Source organism: Anser brachyrhynchus (assembly GCF_964034855.1).
Source record: "Anser brachyrhynchus genome assembly, chromosome: 16".
Taxonomy (NCBI): domain Eukaryota; kingdom Metazoa; phylum Chordata; class Aves; order Anseriformes; family Anatidae; genus Anser; species Anser brachyrhynchus.
The window spans coordinates 15,234,966-15,257,412 of NC_137734.1; the positions used below are offsets into that span (position 1 = coordinate 15,234,966).

At 42.2% G+C, this 22,447-nt stretch overlaps 1 protein-coding gene across 16 annotated transcripts in view; it reads right to left on the minus strand.

Annotated features, from left to right (window-relative positions):
- The window catches only part of RBM39 (RNA binding motif protein 39), a 32,997-nt gene extending 11,973 nt beyond the window's left edge, over positions 1 to 21,024 (minus strand). For 3 of the 16 annotated variants that reach the window (XR_013940102.1, XR_013940103.1, XM_080558423.1), the window contains exons 1-11: positions 20,627 to 20,973; positions 17,346 to 17,408; positions 15,453 to 15,502; positions 10,987 to 11,181; positions 6,224 to 6,289; positions 6,063 to 6,116; positions 4,548 to 4,665; positions 3,820 to 3,972; positions 3,237 to 3,374; positions 1,277 to 1,342; positions 168 to 372 (exon numbers count right to left, since the gene is read on the minus strand). Coding sequence is in view for 13 of the 16 variants with exons in the window: in XM_080558423.1 (XP_080414549.1) it covers positions 168 to 372; positions 1,277 to 1,342; positions 3,237 to 3,374; positions 3,820 to 3,972; positions 4,548 to 4,665; positions 6,063 to 6,116; positions 6,224 to 6,289; positions 10,987 to 11,181; positions 15,453 to 15,502; positions 17,346 to 17,396 (1,096 nt within the window). In the remaining 3 variants the exon portion in view is untranslated. Of the gene's footprint in view, positions 1 to 167; positions 373 to 1,276; positions 1,343 to 3,236; positions 3,375 to 3,819; positions 3,973 to 4,547; positions 4,666 to 6,062; positions 6,117 to 6,223; positions 6,290 to 10,986; positions 11,182 to 15,448; positions 15,503 to 15,764; positions 16,122 to 17,050; positions 17,124 to 17,345; positions 17,409 to 20,626 lie in introns of all 16 variants that reach the window. The other 13 variants (XR_013940101.1, XM_080558429.1, XM_080558433.1 and 10 more) reach the window with 12 other exon arrangements.
- Positions 21,025 to 22,447: the final 1,423 nt, after the last annotated feature.

The window sequence follows — 22,447 nt, forward strand, 5'->3', positions numbered from 1 at the left end:
TTACGCAGTCATGGATGCAGTAACTTAAGTATCAGAAATCTTACTATTTTCAAAAACTACTATTGCTTAAAAATTGTTACATACAGAATATTTGGTGGGATGCATTAATCCAAATTCTGCAAAACTGTATTTTCACGCATTCCTTATTTATCCTTATTTATACATACCTTCTGCAAGCCTTGCCATCAGCTGAAGGCGACCAGTTGTTCCCAAGTCAATTCCAGTCCGTTCCAACTCATCACTGTCCAAAAATGAGCTAGCACTGGAAGCATCAGTGCGCTCAGTTACGTGCCCAACTTTCATTGGCCTACCAGCCAGCTCAAATCCATTGAGTTGTTCCAAAGCCTTTTTGGCACACTCAGAGTCTGAGAACTGTAGATTGGAAAAATATAAATTTAGTCATATTGCCTGCACTACTCAGCAGCACTTTTGTTACATTTGAGATCCAGTTACGTAAACATGAAAAACAAATTTAAAATAACAATAGCTACAAGCTACCATAGACGCGCTCCATATTTTCAGTTTTAACCAAGCACGTATGAGGTTGGGTATTTACTTTCTCATATTTAGATACATATTATTGTTGAAGCTAGAATATCTAGATACTGCTGTCAACAAAAGTCATGGCTGCAGTTGTCTTTCAACAGTTTCCACGGACAGTCACTTCTTTCATAATTTTGTAACTGCCATGCATTTACTGACTACTCCTAGCAGATGTCCTGCACTGGGAATTAAAAATATAAGTATTATGTCAGCATTAAAAGCATCAAATATCAGTTATGAAGTTAGGTCTGCTTTATTTGTCTCCAAGTGCCAAAGGTCCCAGGCAGAGACATTTCTTTCATCACAAACTGTCAGGTCAGTTAACACACCTTAAGTTCAGAAAGTTAAGTATCTTGAGTGCAAAGGGGAAAGGAAAGATGTTTTCAACCCAAAGTTTTAGACTCTGGAATTTGATTTCCCCATAAAAACTTGAATTCGATCATTTTCACAACACTGTGAAAAATCTGGTTTCTGCTAGCATCCTTAGCTGCAAAACTGGAATTGTTTTACAGGCACTGACCATCAAATCTGCTATTCCATTCTAAATATGTGCATTGTTCAATCATAAAACCCATAGAAAACTGTTAAAAAGAAAGAAAGGCAGACCACTGTTGCATGTCACACAACAAGAAATTTCTAAGATGAGACTTAAGTGAGATTTAACCAAGCTGTTCTTGCTACATGAAAAGGTTATATTCAAGTTCTCTGTAAAGTTTGGTAATTCTAGTCATACCGTAATAAATCCATATCCTTTTGAACGTCCAGTTTCACTATCCATCATCAGCTGAATGCTTTCAATCTAAAAATAAGAATAAGGCTATTTATTATCAAACATTTTGGAACAAAACCTGTAGACAGTCTGCCAAATATACATATATTAATGTGAAACCACTTTTTCTTATTTTAAATCAGTTCCTCATTCATTCCTCTAATCAAACTCAGTGTAGAGGCAGCTAGACATGTACTTTGACACACAAACTGAAACAGGCAAACATAAAGGTGATATACAACTTATTATTTAAAGGAACTCCAGCTACAGGCAGATGATTGGTCTTATGTGACGTTCTAGCAGGCAATGAGCACAGACAACATCAAGGATATCGATCTGTTAGAATCAGTCCAGAGGAGGGCCATGAGGACGATGAAGGGGCCTGAGCACCTCTCCTACAAACAAAGGCTGAAAGAGCTGGGGCTGTCTAGCCTGAAGAAGAGAAGGCTCCGGGGTGACCTCATTGTGGCTTTTCAATACTTAAAGGGGGCTTATAAAAACAATGAAGGACTCTGTTCAATTGGATAATGACAGGACAAGGGGGAACTAAAAGAGGGGAGATTTAGATTAGAGGTTAGGAGGAAATTCTTCATTCAGAGGGTGGTGAGGCACGGGAACAGGTTGTGGAGTTGTGGATGCCCCACCCCTGGAGGTGTTCAAGGCCAGGTTAGATGAGGTCCTGGGCAACCTGATCTAATGGGTGGCATCCCTATGGCAGGGGGGTTGGAGCTAGATGATCTTTAAGGTCCCTTTCAAACCGAGCCACTATGATTCTATGAAATACAACTGAAACAATATAGTAATCACGCCTCATGTGCCGAGGAACTCCATTTGACAAAGTAAGAAACGCAGTTTGCATAACTGACCAGAGGGTTTAAGAAAAGCATGCCTGTTTTGAATAGTTATTGGTACACGGTAACTCTTAAAAGTTTACAGTTACTTGTGTGTTTTAAATTCAGTAAGTCATCCTAGAGCCATGAAAACAGTGTTGGAAAGAGACAGCAAAACAGAAATGAGAGGAAGAACTGAGCTTAAGACCAGAGTACGTGGAATCAAGAGAAGGATAAAGCCTTCACAGCTCTTTATGTAAACCTCCTAATCTACATTAATCCTACTGGCAGACCTTGAGAGAAAAAACAAGAGAACAGCCATGTGAATTACAATTTAACGAACTGCTATAATTTTCTAGGCTTTTGCACAACTGAATTAAAGAGATACACATACTCAATCTAAACAAAGCATCTGAAAATTACTGTTATGATATTTATGAAGCACTGTTAGTATCTTAAAGAGTACGAAAAATATGGATGGGATTGACAAAAATATTTAAGCAGCGTATTGCATATATTACCTTTACTTTATCTAATAATGATATACCCAGGATGCCTTAGTTAGCACAGTGCTGTACTAGTATTTGTGAGGTCTCCAGTTGAAAGTTCAGATTCAATCTGCTCACTTTCATAATTCTGAGAGAACGTATTGTCATGCCATAAACTGGGACTCACTGATCAGGAGTGTAAAGAAAGGGGACTACATCAGAGCAGGAAGGGACACACTGCGAAGGTTAACAATGTGAGTCAAAAATTAAGACAGAAACCTTCAGAAACTGATTAAACTACTACAAAATTACGACGAACAAGACTTGATTCTAAGTAATTTTAGGTACTCATTGAATTCTCAGCTTTCCATCATATAAGGCCTTCAGGTCAAAAAATCACTGGACCACCTCACATATCGTGGTTCTCATTTGCTCTCAAATACTCACTCAGTATCGAAAGACTTGTGGACATATAAGTACAGAATAGTTGAGAATGTGAAGCTAATATTTTGCAGTTGTTAATTATTTCCAGAAGACATTTGAGCGCTCTACAACTAATGTAGGTTTTTCAGATAAACACCACCACAGTGCCAAGTCAAAATTTACCCTGCCAAATGGCTCAAAAATTCCTCGAAGCATATCTTCAGTTATGTTGAAGTGTAACGATCCTACGTAGAGCCTCATAGGACCAGCACTGCCCTTCTGCAAATTATTTGCCATTGCTGCTGCTCTGTTTTTCTCTGCCTATGGAAAAAAATAAGAAAAATATGTAAAATAATAATAATTTCAATTATCTGCATACTGTTCACCTGACTGATTTAAAATACAAGTCTTCAAATTGGACAACTTCATGCAAAATTCTGGCTTGTGCCTAGTAAATTGTCACTTCGCTTTTTTATACACATACACATACTATATACTATGATTTTGTAACACTATCACTATTTTGTTATTACTATTTTCTTAGCATCATTATTTTCAAAATGCATCTTTTATCAGTTTGAGTTGCTTTAATTTGCCTGTCAGTTACTGGAACCCAAAGTCCATTTATAAATAAATTATTTAACCATTCTTGTTACAGTTTTCCAAGTGTTCAATGATAATCAAATTTTCAAACATTAACTTCACTAGCAAGATAACAGAGTGACCACTCAACACTATTAAAAAGTTAGGTTTATCAAGTCCTTACCTGTGATGCTTGTACTATAATTGGTACACCCAAGACTCTCTGTCCAGTCAGTCCTATTGCCAGAGGTACTGAACTAACATCAACAAATTCTACATAAGCGATTCCCTTTGAACGCCTGGAATTTCTATCAGAAATCATTCGCACATCACGAACCTAAAAGACAAGTACAGACATGATGTTATAGATAGAGCTACACTAGGAGAAGAGCTAATACAGTCCAACTCCCAGAGAGATATTAATAAACAATTACTTGCCAAGACAACAGCTTTGTAATCATGCTGCAAATCTAGAACAGCAAACTACCCTAACAAACACAGCCCAGAAAGCTAGCATTAAAAGCTATGATTCAGAGTTGAATGTAGTATGCCACAGGAAAAGTGTCGATAGAACACCTGCAGCACTGTAATGCTTTATACCAGAACCTTACAGCTGATGGAATAAATACTACTTTTCAAAATTAGAAGTTAGACTAAAATTAAAATTATACTGCAACTGACAGGCCCATCTGCAAAAGACCGGATGTTCTGAAAAAATGAAGTTGTTTGAATCAGAATTGCATCCCTGGTATTTTGCATCACATAACATGATGAATCATTAACTCCTGATAAGTTACTTTCCTGTACAGGAATCTCCAGAAAGCCACTCGCTTACCATTCTGCAGAATATCAATCCTGAACTAGGATAACTTCAGGAAGTATTCAGAATCACTTTAACTTCTCTATAATTACCTTCCCTACTGTAGAGAAAAATTCTTCCAAATCTCTTGGTCGAATTCTTGCAGCTAGTTGCATGCAGAATACTGTTCGAGCATCCCTCTCTTCAGGGGTAAGATTATCAATAGGTTCTCTGAAAAGAAGAAAGGTACATTAAAAAATAACCTAAGGTAACTCATTTAAACTTTTAGCCATCCAGGAATATCAGTATTTTGAAGTCTGGTGGTAAAAAACCACCTGCGATATTAAAAAAGGACAAGAACTGAAAACCTGATACTAATATAACATTTCTTTAATATGACTAAACATTGTGTAAACATTAAGCATGACTGGAAAAGCATGACTGTAAGCATTAAGTGTGACTGGAAAATTGTATTTTAAATTCAGAAGCCCCACCTAAGCAGAGACTGCCATTTTGCTACTCTCCTGAACAGGTAAGAGTACCACTAAGGAGTATGCAGTCAAAAAGATGAGATGAAAGGACAGGAAAACAAAGAAAACAGGATTAATTATCACAGACTAGCCATCTAAACCTTCAGACAAGCAGTATTTTTTCTTTTTTACTGGCTTTGTAAACTGTAGCGTTATATACAGCCAGTCACTTCAGTCAGAGCATGAACACTGACATCTATACAAACAGAACCCCCAGACCTCACCTTTTTATAGTTTTTGCTTGTTAACCCAGAAAAAAGCATGAATAGTGAATAATTACTGTCAGCCCAGACACTAGAAGAGATCAGTGTTCTATTTTAATACCGAACATCAGCTGAAATCAGTCAGATGCATCACTTTTAAACTGTTGAAGATTCAACACTAAAAAAAAAAAAGACCTGCACTTAAGTACAGGATAGAATTAATGTGCCAGATCCTGGATTGAGTTTTTAGTAGTGTAATTCTTTATACTTATGTGTCTACATTAAAAAAAACACTGAGAATACACAAGAAAATTTTAAATTATCTCAGTCAGACTTTACTAGTAAGTGAAAAAAACGTGCAAGATTGATTAAATTTAACTGTATTAATTTAGCAAATAATCTTACTAGCAGCTATCTAAATCAAAGCCCCTTAATTGAAAAGCTTAAGAAGGAATAAGCACTTTCTGGATTTCAAAGTTACCTGGCTTCTCTACAAATAACATCAACAGTGATTAGAAAAAAAGCATTTTCACAGTACTTTTTAATTCTGTATTTAGTATTAGTAAGATTTAACAGAAAAGCTATGTAACGTTAACTAGAATTTACTCGTAAAAGCTTGGAAATACAGGAATATGACAAGCAAAGCAAGACAGGTTTTGCAAATTGACATTATTTACAATTGTACACTGATAATTGGAGGGGAAGCAGCAGTTTATAACACAGGGAGAAAACAACCTATTTTTAATGCTTTCCTTTCACGGGCTTTCTGAATGAGTAATTCCAGCATTACTTATGACTGTATGTCAGACAGTGAGTGGTCATGCATTATTTCACCATTACTTTTCCAGCTTCACTTAAGGGTGAGTAAAGACAGTAAACATGCAAAAATAACTACCTAACAGGGCTCTTGTCTTTTCTGAAAGGACTTTTGCTTCTGGATCGTCGTCTGCTGTAAAGAAATTAACAACAAGATTACCAAAAAGCTTCAAATATACTGGTCTTACTATAAAGAAAAGTATTAATGATGCAGTAAAAAAATAGAGAAAACTCAGAAACCTTAATTTGATGCTGTGAGGCAGACCAATCTTCCCTCTGATGGCACTGTTGAATTTTGGACCAGAACTACGGCAAAAGCAAAGACAGACATTACTTACCAGAGTAACTGAATTCAAGATTTCCTGCTTGTACTCGCAATACATTAACAGCATTCACCCACCCTTCCAGTTGAACTTGTAAATATTTTCCATTAGCACTGCCCATAGCATGCATAAGCTACGCATAACACTCTAAACCACCATGCATACAATATGCTCCCTGCTCAGGTTCATACGCATCGCAAAAAAACTCACGATATGCAGGATTCCAAGAAAGAACTGAAGCCAGAGCCAGACAGCATTTATGTATGCAGAGTACTCTGAACTACAGTTATTGCTGTAATCTTATTTATACATTTGTCCACATGCATATTCCACTGATGACAGCAAAGCAGTGCCTTTATTGCCTGGAACTCAGCCTCAATTTCGAGCAAAGTAGTGCTGGCAAAACCACTCGCTCAGGTATAACATCTTAAAACTGAAAGCTTCATGAGATTTAAGATGCAAGTGGAAACCCAAGTAGCTGCTTGCAGATACCACCAAGGGAAAGATTATTGGAAATTCACTAGTCTTTGACTCAGCTACAACTGCTACAAAGCATTACATATATATAAATTAAGCTTCCTTTAAGTAAAGTTTTTAATGGACATCAAAGCACAGAACCATTTAAGCCAGTAAACCTTATATAGTTATGCCACCACAAAAGGAATTCAATCTCTTGGCTGATTTTAATTTTAGTTCACCAGGCTTCTGAGAGGCTATTACAACAGAGAGTCATCTGACCATTCCCTCCACACTGAGGCAGTCCTCTTGCTAGTTATCGTGGCAGAGAGTAACAAACTGTGACGCAAGTAGTAAGATTCCTCCTATCATGTTCTCCCTGAACTTGATCTCCTTGTAGATCCAAGGCAAAGAACACCACCTGTTACCATTCTTCCTGTGTATCGACTGCACGGCAGGGGCACTACTGCACAGACCAAATGCTAGGGGGTTTCAGCCTTTTCATCTGCACAGAATTGATTCTTTCTGCTGAGGCTATAAATTGATGTGAAGACACCCTGAAAGATACAGCGGTCTGAAGACATTAAGTGGTCTTTTACTAAATCCATGTAGCCAGCCAGGTCTTCTTGCTACCCAGGGGAGCAGCAATGCTGACAGTTAGGCTCAGCACCCACAACAAGGAGGATGCCCATTCTAAACATGCCATGACACCGGAACAGGTGGAAGTCATAGGCTAAGATCCAAAACCATGCTGACCCACTTAAGGGAATGAAAACATGGCTCTGTGTACCACTGGGGGGTGGGGGAGGGGGGGGGGAAAATCAGTTTATAAGCTATTTGTTATGAGAAAATACAAAGAAAAAAACAGGCACATACTAGGTAGTATGGTGGATGAGAATAGCTGCTGAAAACTGCCTTCAGTAAAATACTACAGCAGTTCCTACTCAAATTCAATGAATGGCTGCTGGGAGCACCTATTCAGGTTCTCCAATGTCTACAATATGTACTGCCAAAAGCTGCAGCTGGAAACATCGACACTGGTTTTAGAGGTTTATCAGAAGAAATTACCCCTATACCTTCACACCGTGTTGTCCATTTCAATTCATACGCAGCATGACTAACCACAGGGAGCCTCATCTTCAGAATGCTAACATGCAGACCAACTAACCAATGCTTAGCAATCAAGACCATGACTTTTAAGCAAACACCAAAAAATGTTTTCTTATTACATACTTGCTCAAACCCAGTGAAAAAAACCTGAGAAGATACAGAGTAAGTTTTCAAATAATGCATGACTCCTGAGAAAAGGAAAAAAACTCATCCATCTTCACATTTGACAAACAAGCAGTATCAGATTTACAGGACAGATCGGGAGAAACATTAAAAACCCTGGCAAGTAAAGGCATAACAGACTGAACAGGAAGGCCTCAGAAGCTGAGGCAGTATGATGGCCTGAGTGAACTTCTGAAGATCTTTTTTTCAACAGTATCTGGCAGATGCACTTCTTTGCATTGTTCTACAGAGATCTGCTTGTAAAACTGTAGATCTCAGAAATTTTCTCTTCTCCTACTGCCTCTTCAAGAACTCCGCAGTTGTTCTCCGGTTCCTGCTTCATGCATAATAGAAGCACTGATTCACAAGCAATTAATCTTTATGTCTGGGGGTTACCTTCTTCATAAATCAAATGTATTAAACCCCACATATAACAAAAGCACAGCTAGGTAAATATTTTCCTAAACCTGCATGATGCCACATAGCCCAAGAAAATAATCAGATAAGAAAACAACTAGTATAAATTCAGCTTTCACATCTTTCATATCCAAGAGTCCAACTAAAGCATCTCATACGAGGTAAGCTTTGACCAACAAAATCCAAGAGTCAGTGTTTGTATATGGACTATCTTCCCAGCAGCTTTGCCCAAGTTCTTGGCTCCAAAATAGCAAGCGTACAGTCTAAGTGACTTCTGCTGTACATTAGGAGTAGCTGAGACTCGTCAGCCAGATGTCTAAGCAAGAATACATGGCCATGCTAAAGTGTTTTTGTTTGTTTTTTAAAAAAGTCTTATAACTGTAAAACCCTTAAACAGCAAGATAAGTAAAAAGAACATCATGGAAAAAGCACTGTGAATACTTGCGGTTTTACTCGGGTGGGTAGCCAAGTTACACCACAGCCACTCTCTCACTCTCCCTCCTCAAATGGGAGGGGGGAGAAAATATGATGCAAAGGGCTCAAGGGTTGAGATGAGGATGGGGATATCATTCAACAATTACTGTGATGGGCAAGAGAGACTCAGTGTAGGGAGACAGCAAGATTTATTGCCTATTACTAACAAGCTAGAGAAGTGAAGAACAAAGGAAAGAAACCAGAGACGCCTTCCCCCCCCATCCATCCTCTTCCACCTCCTCCCCCTGAGCAGTGCAGGGGAACAGGGGAAGGGGGGTTACAGTCAGTCTACAGCACCTCGTCTCTGCCACTCCTTCTCAGTCACTCTGTCGCCGCTCCAACGTGGGGTCCCCCCCACGGGACGCTGTCCTTCCCAAACTAATCCTACCTGGGCTTCCCACAAGCAGCAGTGCTTCAAGAACTGCTTCAGATACGGGTTGCCCACCGGCAGCAGCTCCTGCCAGGTCACCTGCTCCTGCGTGGTCCCCTCTCCACGGGCTGCAGCTCAGAACTGTCTGAACAGCCCCACAAGGTGAGACTCCAGATGCGAATTCTCCATCCAGCAGGTCGTATTTTAATTTCATTAGGCATTATGCTTGTCACTTATCGAACATGGATCTGATAGCACTGCTAATAGAGGATTTTTTCCTCACATGGAAGCATCATTTTTGGTAGATCCAAAGGTAGATGAAGAAAGGAGGCTCGTGATGCAGGAAACTTCACCTCCAGAACTAATGACTTCCCAAAGGTCAGCATCCACTACAGAGAACTTCAATGCAGAGCCTTTTTTTGTTCCAAAAGAGGTCCTTTTCTTTTGTATCTTCTGAACAAAACCTAGAATTTTGATGTTATCTTCGCACATCTATTGTTGCAGGTCATGGATGATGCTTTTGAAGAGGAACTACAGCTAACTGCTGGCCACCCAACAGTCACTGCCAATGCCTCTGGGATGCAGGTAGTTAGTTGCCCTATACCTGTCTTCCACTAAGCTGATTTAGAAGTTGAATTCTACTTGGTTATTGAAGTAAAGAATGCAACGTTGCCAAACCAGTAAGTATTCTAGCATCCCCCCTAGGGGATACTAGAATATCTGGTCTTTTTGTTCACTGCCTTTCAATAGCAGAGAATTTGCCCGGTACAGCTACGGAGGAATACCGTAAGAATGCAAAAGTCCTCTCATAATTGTATACCTTCCTTTTACAACACATCTGGACGCATCAAAATAGGCATGGGTTATTGTAGTAACATGCATACTTTCAACTTCTACCTAAGGGAAGGTACTTCAGAAGACAAGGATGCTGAAGCTCCTGAATTTCTCCTGGTGGAGAACTTGCACCCAGCGATGACAGGAAAAACAAAGAAAACCCTTCCAACACAAACAGGAGAAGGCAGTGACTCCCAGCTAACTCAGAAGAGCAGCAATCTCCTTCATACACCACCACATCAGAAATGAGAGGACTGGCAGGCCCCACCAGAAAGAAAGGCAAGAGATCTTGACTGGGGATCCTGTTTATAAGGCAGTCTGAAGCCTCAACAGTGCCACGCTCCAGCTAGCTCCTGTAATTCTGCAGGTGCCAAAAAGCCGCAGAACACAAGCTAACTGTGCATCGCTGCAATCTTTGGAGCTGAAGCCCAGAGCTCCAGAAGTCCTGACACCAAAGAGACATACCCTGGCTGAAACACAGAGCAGGGCTGATCAGTACACAGGACTGATGAAAGCACAGGAAATGCCACGCACAGCCTGCAGACGCAGTATATTTGCAGTATGAAAACACCAACATAGAGGTGGCTTAGTGCCAAATGAGACCCTGAGACCTCCAGCATTTTTGTCTGCATTCCCAGAGTACTGACAAGAATATTGCATTCAGATAAAAAGGAAAACTAGTAAGAGGAATGGGATATGTCACTGTCCTCCTCTTTTTCTTTCCATATTTACTGAACCATCTTCAACCTCTCACTCCCTTTCTTGAGGCAATTAGCAACCAATATAGAAAGAGAGACTATAAGCTCTCACATCGTACACTGAGGCAAGCCACATGCAATTTGACATAAGTAACCTACTAGGGACTTCTGTAGCGGCCTCTGAATCTGCGGTCTCTACTTCTAGAACGGCTGCGTCTGCGTTCTTTGCTTCTGCTCCGTTTCCTTTCCCGGCTTCTGCTCTTTTTTCTTTCCCGGTCTCGGCTCCGCTTGCGTTCCTTGCTTCGGCTCCTCTTTCTGTCATGACTTCGACTTCGGCTCTTGCTCTTTTTTCTCCTGAGAAGGGGAAGAAAAAAAAAAAGCAACTCTGGTTACAACTGCAGCTCAGTATCATCAGTTCTATTATTTATGTACATTCTACAGCTCCTCTAACAGAATGCTAGAGACATTAATATGAAAAAGTTTCTACTTCTTGGTATTTGTATCAATCTTTTAGTTAAATAGGTGGTTAAACACATCAGAAACCTTTTAAAATTCATCATGAGCAAGATAAAGTGCTCAAGCACTTTTGTTCAATTTATTTTTGTAATCAAAGCATGCTTACAGTTAGAGTAACAGCACTGAAAAACTATTTCGTGTATTAGAACTAGTGCATACTAAATGCAGTACTTCATGTGTCATCTCAAAGATTTTAAATACACCATCACGAAACTAAGAATAACTCGGTATTTTTATAGCAAAGTACAACAAAACAAGAAAAAAAGTGAGGAAAAGGAAGGCTGTTTTCTTCTGATACTGTCTGCCACCAGTTTTAACACGCTGCCTAAGAGTTTCGCTTCTGCTTTAAGATTCCTACTTGCTACTCCACTCCTTGCTAAGCCACTTGCTTTTCTACATCTGTGGCTCTTACAGGTTTGGTGCATACCTTTAAGTCAATTGTATCTCATATTTTAAAATCAATGAGCCACTGTTTCATTCTTGCACAGTACATTTGGATTATCCGTGGATTTTTTTTTTCCTATCTCAGTCTCAGCCTGCAAAAATTTACCATCTCCCAGCTTTTAAGATATCTACATATGTGTAACCCACTTCAAACAGATGATCAAGCAATCACTTTAGACCATCCAACTGAGCTTTGGGAATACTCAAATTTGCTGCAACCCTTTTGAAATTCAAAACTTTTTTTTGCTACTTATTTTACCCCCTCCTTTTATACCTTCTGTTTACATACAAAATCTTTTTTCTAAAGTGGTCAGTCATACACCTAAAGCCTTTGCATGTACCCCCACCTCTTCTTCAAAAGAAAGTTCTTTGCTCTTACTTTCTATTGCCATCTATAAACTACGACTCCTAGTTAGGTTCAGTTACTACAGTAAAAATGTCTCAGTTCCCACATATAACTGAGCCCCATCATCATTAGCAGCTTTTGTTCTCTAATCTCTACCTAGGAAGCCCCATTACAACTGTCTTAGTAATTATCCCTCAAGAGAAACTTTGTGATTTGGTCATTTGGTTTTAAGAACTAGAAGATGGCCATAATAAAGTGAAATATTCAGGTGTTTCAATACTTGCTGACTCCTTCACAACACCCTAATAGTTTCTCTATTACTTTTGTACAGAGAAATTGCAGCATCAAAACCCAGTGCTCAGAATCCTTTTGACACCACCCTGACAATTGGAATGATCTGCATCACTGTCACTTAACCACACTTCCTACTGTAATATAATACAGGACAGTGTTAGAGGTGTAGTCTCTCTCCTAAGACACACCACTTACCATTATCTCCTTAAATCACAGAATGGCTTGGGTTGGAAGGGACCTTAAAAGTACATCTAGCTCCAACCCTTGTGGCATAGACAGGGACACCACCCACTAGATCAGGTTGGCCAGGGCCTCATCTAATCTGGCCGTGAACACCCCCAGGGATGGGGCATCCACAAATTCTCTGGGCAACCTGTTTCAGTGCCTCACCAACCTCTGAGCGAAGAAGTTCAATCATCTACTCTCATATCATCATAGTTCCCCAAAATACCATCTGGAGCTCAACGTACTCTATCTGTAGCTCAATATATTGGCCAACACCATAACTAGTAATTACAGCTAGACTTCAGGAAGAAGTAACCAGCCATTCGCTATCCCACTGTGAGCTGAACCTTGTTTGCATGCTAGGCTCCTAACAGCCAAGATTCTCAAGAAGATTTGTGTTCTGCCTTCCAAACATAATTAAATTGGATAGACAGTACAGACACAGTAAAACTGTAGAGAAACTAAAGGGATTAAGAATCTAACACAAACGTAGTATTACTTGATCACTATTGCTGAAAGCTGAAATTAATGTTCATTTTTAGCTGTTGATGTTTGGCATTTACAAAATGGTGTGGTTTATTTTTTCAGGATTTAAGTGGAAAACAGCATTATAAAAATCACAACTCTGGGACAAAAAGCTCCACACCATCACAAAACTGCAATACAGTAAGTTAGTAATTACTCCAAAACCGAAACAAGGGTACACCACAGGATCAACATTTTTGAACATGCACATGGGTACTATCAGGAAAGCTGAAAGGTGAAACTACACACAAAACAGACTGCAAGACTAACAGTATCAAAACACCTGAACTTTCTTCTGTTTCAGAATGATGTAACCTTTTTTTTTCCCCTGAACTTAATTTACTCTCTGTCTCAATTAAAAATAAACTCAGAGTGCACAGGACCAAGCTGAAAATGCGGGCAGAAAGAAAACAAATGCCATCACTTTAATCTCTGAGAGGCTACAAGCTGAAATACATTCTAGTATTCACCTCATCTACTACAAACCCAGGTGAGAACCAGTTCCGAAATTCGGGAAACACTATTTTTCTTCTGATCTCAGTTTATATTTGGGGGCTAGTCATTCAAACAAGAGCAGGCTTTTACATGTCAGCTATATACGTATTCTGAAATGATAAAAATTCCAAACAAAAATATTGGTAGGAGCCGATTTTGAAGGAGTTTCAGGGTATCTCAGAGACACAAGAACGATGTTCACAGCATAAGTCTGATGTTGGTATTCCAACCCTGGAATTAAGTCACTGACCAGTTAAGAATGGCACACTTCAGCAAAGATTCCTAAGGAATGTGTGCTTATAATCTGGTTCTTTAAAAAAGTTTTAGTGTGATTTAAAAAAAATTGGATTAGAAATAGAGAAAACACTTAAAACAGCTGTTACACAAATTAATAAATCAAGGACTCAAATACTCAATTGGGAATGTGAACAGTAGTGAGAATGTAGGGGAGGGGAGGGAAACGAGTGTGAAACAACGCAGCAAGTTTGCTGATGACACTAAACTGGGAGGAGTGGCTGACACGCCAGAAGGCTGTGCTGCCATCCAGCAGGACCTGGACAGGTCAGAGAACTGGGTGGGGAAAAACTTCATGAAATATAACGAGGGCAAGTGTAGAGTCCTGCATCTGCGCAAGAACAACCCCTGGTACCAGTATAAGCTGGGGTCTGCCCTGCTGGAAAGCAGCAGGGGGGAAAGGGACCTGGGGGTCCTGGTGGACAGCCGGATGACCATGAGCCAGCACTGTGCCCTTGTGGCCAAGAAGGCCGGTGGCATCCCGGGGTGTATCAGAAGGGCTGTGGTCAGTAGGTCGAGAGAGGTTCTCCCCCCCCCTTCTCTGCCCTGGTGAGACCACATCCAGAATATTGTGTCCAGCTCTGGGCCCCTCAGTTCAAGGACAGGGAACTGCTTGAGAGAGCCCTGCGCAGAGCCACGAGGATGATTAAGGGAGTGAAGCATCTCCCTTACGGGGAGAGGCTGAGGGAGCTGGGTCTCTTCAGCTTGGAGGAGACTGAGGGGTGACTTCATTAATGCTTATAAATATGTAAAGGGGGAGTGTCAGGAGGATGGAGCCAGGCTCTTCTCAGTAACATCCAATGATAGGACAAGGGGCAATGTGTGCAAGCTGGAACATAAGAGGTTCCACTTAAATATGAGACAAAACTTTTTCACATTGAGGGTGACAGAGCACTGAACAGGCTGCCGGGGGGGGGGGGGGAAGGTTGTGGAGTCTCCTTCTCTGGAGACTTTCAAAACCCGCCTGGACGCATTCCTGTGTGACCTGATCGAGGTGTTCCTGCTCTGCCAGGGGACTGGACTAGATGATCTTTCAAGGTCCCTTCCAATCCTTAGTATTCTGTGATTCTGCGACTAAACCTTTCAAGAAAGCAATGGCATCTTTAAATGGTTTGGACTGTTCTAAATTGCTTAAAATTTTCACACCAAATAATTTTTAAAGTGCAAACTTTACTGCACTGCTAAAACAAACAAAAAAAAACAAGAGATGAATCATGCTGAACCTACCAAGTCTGTATTTTTATCTGATGCTAAAACAGTAAGTGTTTCCACAGATTTGATGACATCAGTGACAAGGGTGTAACTATATTTGTAAAAGAAGAAAATTTCATAATTTCTGCAACTGCAGTAAACGCAAATATCAAGTTATTCCAATTTATTTCCTTGGATATTAATGACATGCATTCAAAAGTTTGGTTTTTTTTTTTTTTTTTTTTTAGAAAAAACAGCTCCCTCCCCCAAAAGCAAAGTATGGGAAAATACTTACTTCTTGCTTCGTTCTTCGTGGCCATTGGCACTGCTCAATTTGTTCTCATCCTAAGCAGGGTTGATAGAAGAACATCGTGAGGACGAAGCGGAAACATTTCAAGTGGTCAAAGGGTAATGGGAATAGGAATAAGAAAATACAAAACAAAAATTTTAATACTAAATTACTTGTTTACAGTTTAATGTGGAAAGATTTAGATAATTTAGGTAGCCATGTTTAACCACTTTGCTGCTTAATTTTAAGTCATACAATTATAAAATGCAAAACTTACAGCATTTAAAAGTGTATATTAAATTGTAGATACTTCCTTACATGGTTTAGAGACTAAGTTATCCTGTAGAATTCAGCACTCAAGTGGTTAAAAGTTATTTCTATAAAATGTAAGAGGAAGTTTAAGGTTTGCGTGCCCCTCAGATCAGCACCAAGGCTATATCTCTGCCTAAGCCCCAGTGGCTATGCTAGCAGCCAGCCACTATCGATTTCCTGTGACCGATGCCATTCCCGAGATCTTCACTCATTTTCGTTGAAGGGTTGTAAGAGCTTGATGCCACCTCTGTCACACATCTCGCCCTGAAGCAAACAGGGATTCACACTGCTTTAGTAACGTCGACTCCCAAGAAAGTCATCAATAATCCACCAGTCCAGCCTAAACATTCCCTATTTCCATACCTGTTTACATGGAAAATATCCATGTTAAACCAGGACACAAGAATTTCAACATAACAATTTACAAATTACTCTTCAAGATTTTATGTGACTACTAAATATTACATAAACTAAATATACCATTTAAAACTTACAAATGCTCATCCAAAATTCATGAGATGGTTGTAAGAAACACTGCAGAATAGGCTAACAATAGCTGCTATATAGTTTATATACTTGCTTTACAATTTAATCACAATGATTACATCAGAAGAACAATTACTAAATGACTTAAACTTTATATACATTACTTGTGAAACCAGTGCTAAAGCATGCATGATGTTAACACTTTACTACCATTTGGTGAAAAACAAAAAAGACAGTATTCATTCACTGCTGGTTTGGGTAAGAGATGCCACTACACTAATCAATAAAAAAATTTGCATCAAAATTGACATTTCCTAATTGAACAACTAGGACAGAAGAATACAAGAGCTTTTTTTTTTTTTAAATGACACCGCAGACTGTGATACTGTCTTTTACTTGCTAAGAATGTTCTATTCAGGGATCCAAGAATTTAGGTAAATTCGTCCACTCAGCAATTGATTTCCACCTGCTCTGTTAAAAGATTAACCATCACCAGTCTTCTGCATTAAGAGCAAGTCTCACTCTTCTTGCACTGAGCAGACCGTTCAAATATTTACTTGCCATGGGACTGGTGAAAAGGTTATTCTTGGAACCCTGCTGTTTTCCCAAACCACTGCATTCACCTTGTTGCTATACCAAACTGGACCTGGCAATTTTAGGAGAGGTTTTTGATTTCTTGGTGGGTTTTTTTGGTTTATTTGTTTGGGTTTTTTGGTTTTGGGTTGTTTTTTGTTTGGTTGGTTGGTTTTTGTTTTGTTTTTAAACCTAGGGGACCACGGTACAGCGATACGTCACTCAATTACTACCTTATGATTGACAGTTCACACTGGAATCAAAGGTGAATTCATGGGAGTAGAGGTGAGATATCGTTAGGCAAGTCTACAAAGAGAGATAGATGGGCATTTATTCATCACGCTGAAGTGAAACTACTGCACAATATAATTACATTAACAGCATATATTTACTTGCAAGTTACATGTAATGCATCTCCAGTAAGATAAATCATGAGGGCTCCAGGGATGTTAGTTTACAGTTCAGCAGTAGTTTCATGTATAATGCTAAATTAAGGTAAGCAGGACCTCACCGGCACATTTTTCTCACCTTCTTGTACGGAGCTTCAAGCATTGCTTCAATATCAATATCATCAGCCATTTTTCAGGACACCTGAAAGAAAAAGTAAAATCCAGCTAAGAGGGTAAACACCTTTGTGCTTTATATTCCAAAAGCCTCTGCTTAACAGGCCATCATTGCATCAGCACAAATTCACGCAGCATTGTCTCAGAAGACATTTCCAACAGGAACTGGAATGAAGCTCGCCCAGTGAGATGTTAAAGAATGTGACACAAAGCACCAACCAATTACAGCTGTGAACAACGAAAATGCTATCAAACACAATTAGCAAGTAGAAACCCCTGAGGTATTCCACCTGTTTCTTCCAAAACAAAGAGCAAGGATAATTTACCATGCAGAAACATGGGTCTAGTGGCCATTTTAAGACATGCTAGAGCCTGACCAAAGGACTACCCAAGAGAGACACGTAAAGAACAAGTGTTCAGGCAAACCTGTTTGCAGTTTCCTTGCACTTGCTACCATCACACTTACTAGTCTGAAGACTTAGATTTCCTTTAAGAAATCTGACCTCCTGCACAGTGCAGGCCACAGAAGAAACCTGTGATTCAAGCATTAACAAAAGCATACGCGAGATCCATCCAGTCTGGAATTCCATGTTTAAAAAAAAACACCACGCCCTGTAATACCTGTCACCTCAGACTACTTTTCAACTTCCTAATATCATTTTGTGTTTATTACACTCTGAATCCCATTGACATTTGATTCTCTTTCCCTATGCGGGTACACTATTAAGAGCCTCCCAGAGATCTCTGTAGAGAAGTAGAGACTCAACATCCTCTCACCTCCTACTAGGACAGCTTCAATCTTTTCCTTTCTAAAACTAAATAAGGCCAGGCCTCCAGATCTGAGTCAGACAACCCAAGATTGAGGATTTTCTTCCATGTGTGCCGTATTTTTTTTTCCCCCAAACTGGGTTAATTCCTGCACCTTGGTTACACGTACTGCTGTAAGAACCGTGCTTGCAAGACACTTGCCCAATATAATGAAATGGCTCCAAATTTCCAAGATACTTTAAACTGTTCACCCATAACCTCAGAACTGAGATTGTTATACCAGAGCTGTACTACATTTAAGGATCAAGTTACTCTCCCTCATTAGTACATCAAAGAATAAAACACAATCCTTTAGCAATATCAGAGCACTGAAGTTCATACTCAGTTGCTTAACTAATAAGGCACACTAACCTCATTTTCACGTTATTACCTCTTGGGCTATAGTGCCACCACTTACAAGTACGGCTATCCTTCATTTACATTTAACAGCTCTGTATCACTTTTTACCAGTGTATTTACACGTAGCTTTTCAAATCCTATAGATATACACACATGGATAAATTCACTACTACTCTGCCAATATTTGGTATGAACAAGTACATCAGTATGATTTAGGAGCACCAAAGAGCACCAGGCCAAACCCTGGTTTCTACAAGACACAATCCTCACCAATGGCCACTCCCACCCATAACTACTTTTCCATACGTGCAGTTGAGCTAGCATATCCAGCTGTACCTGGGATGTAATTCCTCATCCTGAAGGGGAATGACCAGGGGGAGCGTGGGGGACAAAATAGGGAGAGCCAAATCATGAACAGCACAAAAAAGTGAATCAGGAATGACTATTACTGCGTTCACCCAAATAAGAGTGAACTATCGTTTGGGTGGGTTCAAAACAAAGGTCCTCATTCACAAGGAATTCAGCCATGGAACTCACTGTCCCAGAGTGCTGTAGTTGCAAACAAAGAAAAAAACACATGCAGCCTTCAAAACAAAACAAAACAGACAAAAAACATACACAGAAGTTTACAGAAAAGGCCTTTCATTAAACAAAGACCCTCCTTGTGACCTTGACACAACTAGCTGATGACTAAGTGATACTTCTCTCTCTGATTGTCCTGTGCTTCTTTCTTTCTTGGCCACTTGCTGTTAGCCCCTATCACAGACAAGATACCAGATTAGGTAGACCTTTGCTCTCACCCCACACAATCTATATACTCTGTACTCAATGCAAAACACTTTTTGTTGGTATTACACTAAACTTTCATCAGTGCATCAGCTCTGTTTATGTAACAGACCTATCGACTTTGTAATTCTAGCTAAAAATCACGATGTGCACAGTTTTCTATTAAAACTCACAAATAAGAGTCCATGCATTTTAAATGAATAAAAAAATAATAATTTCCAAATATCTGTCATTAAACACTGAAGGAGCTCAAAATAGTTCTTAAAACGCCTTTCCTCTTCCTCCAAAACAAAAACAACACACCTTTATACGCTTGATGTCTCTGCAGAAAAGAAACCAGCAAACAAGGAATGAATTATACTTGAATCTTTCTGGGTTAACAGAAAGCCTAAACAGACATGGAATTTACTGCTACTAATCTTGTCAGTATTTCACATTGCGATTACATCCTATTTGAAGCTCTTGTTACGTATCAACGCAGCTAAAATGACAACTCTACTCTTGTTTTACAAAGAGCCTTCTGGAAAAGATCAGGAAAGGTTACAAAGAACTTCAGCTGTACGGCTGACAGCACAGCTTTCTGCTACACACGCCCCTCTACTCAACACGTTCCCACCCCGGAATTCTCCCCCTGCTTCCTGTGGCACCAAACCCGAACGAAACCAAGTTCGGGTTCTCAGCTACGCCTGCCCCACTGTGACGACTCCTCCGTGCGGGACACCGGCCGGAGACCTTTGCTCCCCTGCCGCCCAGTCCAAGCCTCGACCGGCGCCACCCGGCACCTGCCGCCCCCGGCCGTTCGCTCCTGTCCGCGGCCCCGCGCCGCTCCCCGCGCCTGAGGAGCCCCGGGCCCGCTCCGCTCCTCCCCGCCGCCGGCTCCAGCGACGGCAGGGCCGGAGCCCCGCGCGGGCCGGGGCCGGTCACTCCGCACAGCGCCATCGTGGGGGGACTCGGGGAGGGACAAGGCGGCGGCGGGGCCAGCCGGATCCGCCCGCTACGTGGCCGTAGGAACAGCCAAACCCCGCACGACCAGGCCGCGGGGCTCGGGGCGGGGGCAGGCCGGGCGCCGCCCGCTCCGCTCCGGCTCCGTGAGGGCGCAGGGCGGGCACGGACAGGGGCCGCGGCGGCAGTCCCCGGCGGCGGGGCGCGGGGCCGCCCGGCCGGGGCGAGGCGCCCACGGCGGCGGGAGAGGCCCGGGCCTCCCGGCCGCCCGCGGGCCCGGGCCGCAACAACCCCCCCCGACTAGGCCGCGGCTCTTCCGGCGCCAAGGCCCGGCCCCGGCCCGGCAGTTACCTGCGCCGCGGGCAGATGCGGTCCTCGTTCGGGCGTCCGGGGCCCGGCGGCGGCGGCTCCCGGTTCCGGCGCTGGCTGCGTTTACGGTGGGGGATGGGCCCGAGCGATCGGGAACCCTCTCCGAGCAGCCGGGGATCAGGCGGACGGCGCCGCTCAGCCAGCCGCGGGGCGGCAGGCGGCGAGGGGCGGCGCGACCGTGGCGGGCAGTTCCCAGACCCGGGCTGGGCCCCGGCTCCGGCCGCGGCGGCTGCTCCCTGAAATGGCGCCCGCCGCGTCTCGCTGCTCGTAGGCTCCGCGAGCGGCACGGGGGCGCCCAGCGCCCGGCGCAGGGGCTCTCGCGAGACCCAGGGGCCGGGCCGGGCCCCGCGCCCGCTGCGTCTCGCGAGACAGCGCAGACTGAAGACGTCACTCGACCGCTCGCGAGGCCTGGGCTTGGGGGGAGGGGGGGGGTTCGCTCGTCCCTTTCCTCACCCTGGCTCTCGCGAGAGCTCCGCGCCCCCCCCGGGAGGTCTGGGGTGGCCCGCGGGCGCTGAGCCCCGCGCCGCCATTTTACCCCTCGCCCTCAGCGCCTGCGGGCGGCACCCTGCGGTCCCCGCCGAGTCTCCGAGCCCTGGAAGGGTTGGAGTTGGTGCTGTTGGCAGCCCTTGCAATTTTCATAGAGGCTTTTTTTTTTTTTTTTTTTTTTTTTAAGCGGGGTAGGCTCGCTGGCACCCTGCAGCTGAGCAGTACCTGGTGGGTCGGGAGGGTACCAGGTGCCTCTTGAGTTAAATGTAACTGTCTTTATTCATCAGTACGTGTGCAAGCCGTGTACTGGTTACCGTGGGCTTGGAGTCCCAGATTCTTTTTGGGGCTGTGGTTCAGGAGCACCCATGCCCTTAATCCTGTAGGGTGCTCCTGGGAGGTCTAGTACTAAGCTCCCTGTGAGAGGGGTCCTGTCACAGTCCTTTGTCTTTTTGTATGTTTGGGGCAACTGGTACTTCTCCTGGGTTTTCTTCTGTCAAGTGTCACCTCTCTCTTTGCCAGCACCATTTGGAAATAAAATTTTATTACTGTAGGAGTCTCGCCACTGTGCCTGTGTAGTTTTCCCTCCCACAGGCTGAGAACTTCATTTGTGTTTGCATGTGAATTGTGCAGAAGCACAACAGCTCATGCCAGTTACATGAGGATGCTTATTGAACTACTGGGTTTTAGAAAGGATTCCAAAGTGTTCCTTGTGGTCCCTTTTGAATTCAGGTTATTGACAAGCTTTCTTATAGGGCTTCTAGGTAAAGTAACCAAAGAGGAAAACTTTGTAAGATGGGGAGAAGAGAAGGGAACTGGCCAAACTAAAGTGGGCCCAGGAGAGGGGAAACAAGCAGGACACCTGTAAGGCCACCTCGGGCTGTGAGAGGACAATATTAGGCAGTAAGGCACTGGTAAGTCTCATCATCCATCCACCAGAGAAGAAACTGACCAGTGATCAATGTGCAGCTTTGGTGGTCTCTCACTTTGGAGTCTCTGAATCAACAGAACGTGTGTCTGTTGTCGGTTGGCAGAGGCTTTCTTGGCATTGTTGCAGCCATATGCTGATGTATTGTCCAGATTGGGTGTATTTGCTGTGGAAAGTGTTATTTTTCATTTTTAAGCACCTTGTAACCACAAGCAGTGTTCTAGACTTTTATCTCCAAAAGCTGCATTGACTCATGAAGTCCTTAATGCACTGCACAGTTCGTGGAATATAAAGAGTGTTTGCCAGAAACGATACATCCTGTGTAGGTAAACCATTTAACATCAATGTCTAAATTTCTACCCACATCTTACATCAAACAACTTTACGATTGC